Source organism: Prunus dulcis, unplaced genomic scaffold (assembly GCF_902201215.1).
Source record: "Prunus dulcis unplaced genomic scaffold, ALMONDv2, whole genome shotgun sequence".
Classification (NCBI taxonomy): domain Eukaryota; kingdom Viridiplantae; phylum Streptophyta; class Magnoliopsida; order Rosales; family Rosaceae; genus Prunus; species Prunus dulcis.
The window spans coordinates 10,593-19,995 of record NW_023010359.1 but is presented as its reverse complement, the minus strand read 5'-3'; the positions used below and the strand labels follow the sequence as shown (position 1 = coordinate 19,995).

At 37.6% G+C, this 9,403-nt stretch overlaps 2 protein-coding genes across 2 annotated transcripts in view; both read left to right on the top strand.

Moving 5' to 3' along the window:
* Positions 1–81: 81 nt before the first annotated feature.
* On the top strand, positions 82–3,743 carry LOC117613510 (probable LRR receptor-like serine/threonine-protein kinase At1g06840; the record flags this gene model as incomplete). Its single annotated transcript, XM_034342117.1, has 10 exons — positions 82–153; positions 248–331; positions 442–510; positions 1,061–1,584; positions 1,826–1,984; positions 2,073–2,356; positions 2,505–2,556; positions 2,748–2,998; positions 3,141–3,275; positions 3,372–3,743. Coding segments are annotated over 10 exons (1,972 nt in total), but the record flags the coding sequence as incomplete, so codon positions are not given.
* A 754-nt stretch (positions 3,744–4,497) lies between these two features.
* The window catches only part of LOC117613509 (T-complex protein 1 subunit gamma-like), a 13,232-nt gene continuing 8,326 nt past the window's right edge, over positions 4,498–9,403 (top strand). The window contains exon 1 of the mRNA XM_034342116.1: positions 4,498–4,525. Within this exon, the coding sequence (XP_034198007.1) occupies positions 4,498–4,525 (28 nt within the window). The remainder of the gene's footprint in view (positions 4,526–9,403) is intronic.

The following is a 9,403-nucleotide window of genomic DNA, read 5'->3' as shown; positions in this document are numbered from 1 at the left end:
AAAAATTATTACATATCACCGTCTGTGTTTAATCTGAGTAATTTATAAACTTTTCCTGTTTAATTTCGTTATTTATTGCAGCGATCTGTCAGATAACCAGCTTAATGGATCTATTCCTGAGAGTTTCTCTGATCTTCCTTCACTTCAGAAATTGTGAGAATCTCCTAACTTCCCTAAATCTGCATTTCGTATAATATTGCACTTCTATGCAGACTGGATCTGATTTCTGTAATGACTTGTATTACAGGTCACTCGAGAATAATTTGTTGACTGGTTCTGTCCCTGCTATATGGTGGAATGTATCTTTTAGTACAAAAGCGAGACTTAAACTGTAAATTCCTTTACGAAAAAAGTAGCATTAACATTTAGTGTTTGAGGACCTTAATGATTTAGTGTAAATTTTTAGATTGAGCTTATTTAGAAGTTTGATGAATTTTGCAGTGATCTCCGGAACAATTCACTGTCGAACATATCGGGAGAGCTAAATCCTCCAGCAAACGTCACCTTGAGGTATGTTTCCAATGCAATGGCTTCAATCAGATCCCTATTTTCAGAGTTGTTTCTTATATATTGTTCTGGATTTATTAGAGAAGATAGAACAAAAAAGAACTCTGCATTGTTAAGGATGTTATTATAGCTGGACATCTTATTTTTCTCAGTGCAGTTAAAAATGGAGACTTTTACAGATACACAAATTGATTAAATAGTTTCATGGAAATGAGGAAATGCACAAAATAATTGCATGCAAATTAAGAGTGGCATGAATGGTACAATTTCAATTAGGAGAGACATGTTACCAAATTTTAAAAAGCAACACACATTGTTCTATAGTTGTATTCTCAACACAGGTGGATATAGCTAGGATTCCTTGGAGCTTTTTTCTTTTCTCGTCTTTCATTTCCCATATCCAATGGCATATGTTGGGAATTTTATGCTTCCTTTCATGTTATGGAGTGGTTCCCTTGCCCATAAATTATGTCTTGTATTTAAAATTATTAGCAAAAGTATACCTTGTTTTACTTCTAGAACTTCAAATTCTCACTTTAGCAGCTTTTCTCAGGCTTGAAGGAAATCCTATTTGCAAGAATGCAAGCATACAAAATGTAGGCCAGTTCTGTCGATCCGAAGCTGGAGGAGATGGAATCCCTGATAGTTCAACAAATTCAACTCAAACAATGACCTGCCCTAGTCAAGCATGCCCAACAGATAATTTCTACGAATATGTCCCATCTTCCCCAGTGCCGTGCTTTTGTGCATCACCTATAATAGTTGAATATCGTCTGAAAAGCCCTAGTTTTTCTTATTTTCCTCCATATATTCAGAAGTTTGAAATGTACTTAACTAGATCTCTCGACTTGAGCCTTTATCAATTATCAATTGATTCAATTTTCTGGCAAGAAGGACCTCGTCTACAGATGCATTTGAAGCTTTTCCCTATGTTCATTAATCCCCACTCAAATACATTCAACTTTAGTGAGGTTCATCGAATTAGAGGAGTTTTAACATCGTGGGAATTTCCTCGAACTGATTTCTTTGGACCTTATGAGCTTCTCAATTTCACTCTGCTGGGACCTTATTCAAATAGTATGTACTTTAGCCTGGACATCTATGTTTCAAGTCATTTTGGTCTAATTTATGAAATTATGCTGCATTTTTCTATTTGCTCATCTACCAGCACCAGCCTATGAGTATATTGGTCAATGTTCCTCCTGCATGTCATAACTCTTCTGTTTCTTAATTTTACTTTGGAATCAGGTTTAGTGCAGGTTTCTTGTTCTTAATTTCATTCTGCATCATGGTAACTTCACTGATATTGTTGTTATAGTGATCGTTGGGCCACGAAGGATGGGCATCAGGAAGGGAATTTTGGCAGCTATTATAACAGGGGCAGTTGCATCGTTTGTCATTCTTTCTGCAACTGTCGTGCTTCTGATCACAAGATGCTCGAGACACCGGGACAGACCACCTTCTAGGAGACATTCATGTAAGTCCTGAATACTTGGAGATACCATCAGGTTGATTATCAATTTATCATCCTAGAAAGTGGTATAAGTTCTTATCACTCTTTGCAGCCTCGAAGATTACAATGAAAATTGATGGCGTAAAGGTGTTCACTTTCAAAGAAATGACACTAGCTACCAGGAATTTTGATAGTTCAACTCAACTTGGACGAGGAGGTTATGGGAAAGTTTACAGAGGTATTTTATCTGATGACACAATTGTAGCCATAAAGCGTGCGGAAGAAGGATCCTTGCAGGGTAAAAAAGAATTCTTGACTGAGATAGAACTGTTATCGAGATTATATCACCGAAACTTGGTCTCTTTGGTGGGATATTGTGATGAAGAAGGGGAGCAGGTATGAGGTTTGCAGTCTTGGGAAATTAGTCATTGCTTCCAAGTTGCAACTGGTTTTTTTGTGCAGATGCTGGTTGAGTGCTTCAATGTATTAGAATCAAATGAATGTAAATATCATTAATCAAATTATGTTCTTGGTGCTTGTGCAGATGCTGGTTTATGAGTTCATGCCCAATGGTACCTTAAGGGACTGGCTTTGTGGTATGAAATTTCCAACATTCCCAGTTTCTTAAATGGCTCCTTCTATTCATTCATGCCTCTTTGGTTATTTCCATTGTTCTTCTCATCATTCCCCATTTTGGGATAAGATTTCTTTCTGCAGCTTGAGTTTCATCTAGCTAATTCTGCATTGAAATTTCTTCTTAAATTCTGTACTTGCTGTGATATGACAGTTAAGGCCAAGGGAAGCCTGAGCTTTGGTATGAGGTTACAGATTGCATTGGGTTCAGCTAAAGGCATTCTTTATCTCCATAATGAGGCAAATCCTCCCATATTCCACCGAGACATTAAAGCCACCAACATACTTCTGGACTCCAACCTTATTGCTAAAGTAGCCGATTTCGGACTCTCACGGCTTGCTCCTCTACAGGATGATGAAGGGACCGGACCTTCATATGTATCTACAGCTGTGAGAGGAACACCGGTATGTTTAGATTCTGCAAAGCTTGAAATGAATCAAGAATAATATAATATCTGCTACTTTCAAATCCGTTGTGAGAAATTGAGAACCAAGAAGTATGCTTTGTTCCATAACTCTTTTGTTTTGGAACCAATCATACGTGCAGGGTTACCTGGATCCAGAGTACTTTTTGACGAGTAAGTTGACAGACAAAAGCGATGTCTATAGCCTTGGGATTGTGTTTCTGGAGCTCTTGACTAGTGTGCTGCCAATATCACATGGCAAAAACATTGTTCGTGAGGTAACACATTAAAACACCACTGCTCTTTCTGTGATCCATCTGCATATACCAAAAAAATAAAATTCATGAAAAAAAAAATATATATTTATTTGTCAGGTGAATCTAGCTCATCAGGCCGGGTTGATGTTCTCCATTATAGACAGCAGAATGGGATCCTATCCGTCGGAATGTGTAGAGAGGTTCCTAGCTTTGGCCCTTAGATGTTGTTATGAGAAGCAAGATAAGCGGCCAGCAATGCTGGAAGTGGTGAGGGAGCTTGAAAACATAATCAAAATCATGCCGGCAGCTGACACCATATTTTCACCCTCTGCTGCCTCATACAGTGACCAATCACCAACCTCATCATCCTACTTGACTAGAGACACATCCTATGTGTCCTCCAGTGTTATAGGAAGTGATCTTTCCAGTGGTGTTGTCCCAACCATCGTGCCTCGATGATGAAAAATATCCTCACATGTTAGTCACGTGACGCTGTATACAGGGACAGACTCAGGATTTCATAATGGCGTGGGCTAAATTTAGCTTACGTACAAACCTATATAAAATTCAATAGTACGAGTAAATTTCATTGATAACAAAAAAAATACAAGGGGGAACGTAATGAGCCTTACCCCTCATTGTTTCTCTTAAAAAAATCTTGAATGGTCCTTGATCTCTTAACATTACAATGTTGACCCGACATTATAAAGTATAACCTATTGAATAATATATAGAAGATGTTAACATATAGACCAACAAAAATTTCAAGAAAAACATTACATACTTAAATAGTTAGTTAAAATCCCTAATTGACAATTCATACAAGTAAGCAAGAACACCAAAATCCAAAAACTAATTGATAAACCTTAATTGTAAATCCCTAATTGATACTTCATAAATCCTAAATAATCCCCAAAATTTCAAAAGAAAAGAAGATGAAGAATGGAAGATTACCTTAGTTTGCTTTAATTAAGTCCGAGGACATGCATAATTTTCCTTCTTGTCGAAGAGCAGGAGTTAGCCGCTAGCGGATGCAATAGAGAGAATTCTTTTTCTTTCTTTCTCTTTTTTTTTGGGGTAAAGGAGAGAGGGAATGTCTATGCCTAGTGGGAGTCTAATTTTTTTCACGTGGGGTGTGGGGTGTGGGGTGTGGGGTTTAGTTCTTTTTATTTATTTGTTGTCAGCCTAGTTCTAGTGGGATTAGTTAATAATATTTTATTTGGATAGCCTAATCCTAATAGGAATGGTTAATAATACTTATTTGGATGAATGTTTGTTTGAAATTGAAAGTAATTATGATAAAATTGGTTGCCATTTGAAGCCACTGATTGACGGCAAAGAACCAATATTTTTCTTTTCTTTTTTTTATTTGTGTGTTTTCTTTCCTAGGCTAGAGTATTAATTTAACTCTTTTTTTTTTTTAAAAGTTACTTGGGCTTTAGCCCAGGTTAGCGTGCTAGTGGGTACGTCCCTGGCTGTATACATTTGTGTCGTATGAAAAGAAGTTATCCTTGATGAGAATCTGCGGAGTTTCTTTGAACCCTTTTCTCCGTTTTCCAGGTTACAGACAGAAAATAACATTTTATAGCTGAGTTTCGAATCTAAAATGTAGTTTTGTCTCTGTTTTTTTGGCTATCTTGTCACACCCCGGACCGGCTCCGCCGTAGCAGGATATTGTCCGCTTTGGGCCTGGCTACATTCTCACCAGCCCGCACGGTTTTGTTTCTGGGAGCTCACGAAGCAACTTCCAGGGTGGTCACCCATCCTGGGATTGCTCCAGCCTCCAACTCGCTTAACTTCGGAGTTCCTACGAACCCGAAGCCAGTGAGCTCCCAAAAGGCCTCCCTCTATATTGATGCGAGGTGTGCCATATAAGGCACATCACCCCCTCTCCGTTTGGTCGATGTGGGATCTCACAATCCACCCTCCTTAAGGGATCCGACGTCCTCGTCGGCACACTCGCACCACACGGCAGAGTGGCTCTGATACCAAATTGTCACACCCCGGACCGGCTCCGCCGTAGCAGGATATTGTCCGCTTTGGGCTTGTGGTTTTGTTTCTGGGAGCTCACGAAGCAACTTCCCAGGGTGGTCACCCATCCTGGGATTGCTCCAGCCTCCAACTCGCTTAACTTCGGAGTTCCTACGAACCCGAAGCCAGTGAGCTCCCAAGAGGCCTCCTACTAGATGGATGCGAGGTGTGCCATATAAGGCACATCACCCCCTCTCTGTTTGGTCGATGTGGGATCTCACATATATAGAGAACGAAAATGTGAGTAATAATGAGTAGTGTAGTGCATGTACATAAGTTAGCATTTGAGATGTTGTTGTTGTAGTGTAACAAAAGAATGATGGTCATTTTACTGCATACTGAATTTTGAGTTGTTAGTTGTTACTAACAGTAATTGAGGCAAAACTGCACTCTCTTCTTCATTTTTTTCTCAATTTTGGTTGGTGAATTGGACCGAACCAAACCAAACTGGGTGCAAAAAATCCTTAATATTTCTGATTGAAAATAAAATTCCCAAAATCTCTTCTCTTTATACAGTGCACACAACAATTTTCCTTCACAACAATGCAATAGTGACATCATAAGTCATTTTCTTTTTTTAAAGGAAAAATTGTAGCAATGGTCCCTTAAATAAGACTCAACTTTACTTTTCGTCCCTCACATTACTAAATTGTAACGATGGTGTTTCAATTAGATCTCATGTTGCATTATTGGTCTTTTCGTCAACTAAGTTAAATTTTCTGTCAAAATTAAGGGCAAATTGGAAAATTCATCAAAATAAATAAATAAAAAATCAAATGAAAATTATCTCACTAATTTTCTTCATATCTCCACCCTAGCTTGACTGCCTCCTCCCATACCCCCACCAACCCGGTCACCCCAAGAGCAACTCCACCCATTTGCCCTTAGCCATGGCAAGAGGGGAGTTAGGGCAAGTACTATTCACATAAATAGTGGTTACCCTTACAAATAGTATTTTGTGTTTCCACCCATTGCCATGGCTAAGGGCAATTACTATTCATTTTTTTGTTTTTTTCACAAATTTTTTAATGAAAATAATTAATTTGGATAATATTTTCAGATAAGATTTTCGGGTTCCTACGTGTCAAGACTATTCATAATCGGATAAAATTTCCGAATAAGATTTTTGGATTCAAATTTCGGATGAATTTCAAAATTCAAAATTCATATAAATTTTTGGGTTCAAATTTCGAATGAATTTCAAAATTCAAATTTCGGATGAATTTCAAATTTCAAATAAGATTTTCATCCAATCAAATCAAGCCACGTGGCATGTCTATCTTACCAAAATTTTCTATAAAATCAGAGGCTCAGCTCATACCTCTCACACCACATCTTTCTATATTTTCATTTCTCAGAGTTTAGATTTCATACTTCATTCATTCTCAATGGAAGATTTTAGGAGATGCTTGGAGAGGCAAGAGCGAGAAACAAATGAGAGAAACCGTAGAGCAGATGAAATCAATGAGTTGCAGAGACAATTCGATGAACAAGTTGTCATAGCAATGGCTTTGCAAGATGAAGAGAACCAAGGTCGTCGCCGTGGTTCACAAGTCGGCCGCCGCCGGAATGTGGACAGACATAGGCATTCTCAGGGTAAGAATCTTTTGGAAGATTATTTTATTCCAACTTCTTTGTACTCTGATGTTGATTTTCGAAGGCTATTTAGAATGCAACCCCATTTGTTCAATAAAGTCATGCATGATATTTGCAATTATGATGGTATCCATCGCCATGGTTTCCCGATCCCGGAAAGTCTTCTCCTCATAATATCCCTTCGTTCTAGCTTCCAAAATTGTTTTGTTTCAGGGGATATGTGACTTGTATCCATCGTCATACCCGATCCGTCTTGTCCATATCTTTTTTGCGCAAATACTCCCTTTCTTGTGCATACTCGGCTTGAAGGGCCAACTTGTTATCCTGGCGTTTCTGCTCCATTTCAATTCTTATGCCGTTTTGCCTTGCAATTTCCTCTAAAAACTTTGAATTATTATTGCTTGAATTACCCGCTTTCTTTGCCTTCGAGACCTTTCGGCCAATGGGCCTCGGTTCCTTTTCGATGGGTGAGTCTTGACTCATAGGGGAATCGAGAGGTGAATTCAATGTCATTGAATCACGGAGTGGCGTCTCATTTAACATAATGGCGGGACCCGTCGGAATAATTATGAAGCGTTTGCAATATTTCACCACCTCCCAACATTCATGATGGTTGAAACTTTTTTTGCCATCCCCGGTTGCACCGAACCACATTTGTGCTTGAATCATCTATTTAACAAAAAAATGGAAATGCAATAAATATTTAAAATATATTGGATATGCAAGTAACAAAAAAATAATAATGGAAATGCAATTAACCTTACAAATAAATTAGAGGTACAAGAAAATTAAGAAACAATTGGAAATGCAAGAAATATTAACAACATATTTAAAATGCAAGAAATATTAACAAAATATTGAAAATGCAAGAAATATTAACAAAATATTTAAAATGCAAGAAATATTAACAAAATATTGATAATGAAATAAATATTAACAAAATATATATATTAGGATATTAAACTTAATAAAACAAAAATTATAAAATACTTACCTCGTTAGTACGATTTTCTCCGCTTCTATAGTTGTCCATCGCTTTTGCCAGGGCATCTCTCCATTTTCCCAACTCTTTATTGAGAATTTTCCACCTACTAGATAATGTCATCTCCGTACGAGTAGACCCCGGAATTTTTTCACAAAATTCGGCATGAATTTTTTTTCACATATGAAAAAATTTCATCTCATTGCCGGACACGGGACAATGACAAATTTGGAGCCAAGCCTCACACAAGGAAACATCTTCCATGATGCTCCAAGCCCCTCCGGTTTCGATAGAAGAAGCCATAAAAATATGAAATCAAAATACAAGGTGAAAAAGAGGAAAATGTTGAGTAAAGAGTGAATAATAGTAGAAGTATAATGAAATGTATGAGGATTGGTGTTGAAAGTGAAGGGTATTGATAGGTATTTATAGAGAAAAAAAAAATCTGAATTTTTTAGAATTTTTAAAAAAAATTTCCATTTTTTTTTCATTTTTTTTTTTGCCCAAAAAAGCCTCAGCCGTAGGATTGGATTCGGATATGCTGATCGAAGAGCTGGGGGCGAGACACGTGGCAAATTCCCGTTGGAGCTGACGTCAGCGTGTGCTGGTTCAAATTTTTTTTACCTTTGGCGCGTGCAATGCACGCGCCAACGGTAAAAAAAATTTGACCGCGCTCGCTGACGTTAGCGCCCGCGGGCTGAAGCTCGGGCTCGTCTCGCCTTCGGACTGGCCCGAGTTGATGGGTCCCACAAGCCTCCGGGCTTGAGCTAGGCAGTGGAACGGTTTTTTTTTTTTCCCCCCTCGCCTCGGGCTCGGGCCGTCCGTTGGAATAGCTCTTAGGCTTAGTGTTTTTTTCTTTTTTGCCATCGGTTAGGGACTGAGGTTGAAGACGTACGTGTCAATCATGCTTTATTGCTTTTAAGTTACAACGCGTTACCAAGTGGACATGAATTAGACAAAATTAAACTAATGTGGTAATTTCACTCCGGGGTTCTAATGTGGTAATTTTGTTTTGTCTATGTTTTTAACTGTTGTAACGGCCCATTTGACCTTGACCTTGGTAGATATGAGAGAATTTTGGATATTTGACTCCATGATGATCGTCACATGGTATTATTGTCATTATTGAAATCTCCAAAATCAAACGTTACTACTCTAATTCCAAACTTTATCTTAAATCAATCATTATTAAATATAAATTCAAACACTAAAATATTCAATTGCTAGAAATTTAAATTATGGAAATCTAAATTCCGTCATTTTAGAATTCTATGTAATTTTCAATTTCTTTATCTGAACGTAGAGCAACTAAATTGTGTACAAGAGCCTCTTTGTTAGTTACATTGAATCATACTTTGTATAAATGCGCTTGAGTTTGTACCGAATAATTATTAAATTTTTTTTTTCTGCCAAATAGTTTGCTCCAAAATTATATGGTTAGAACCAATGTTATAAAAGTGTGGACGATTAAAAGTGTAAAAAACACAAATTAGTTTGTATTATTTATGTCTTGGATGTTTGCATACGTACAGTGTCTAAG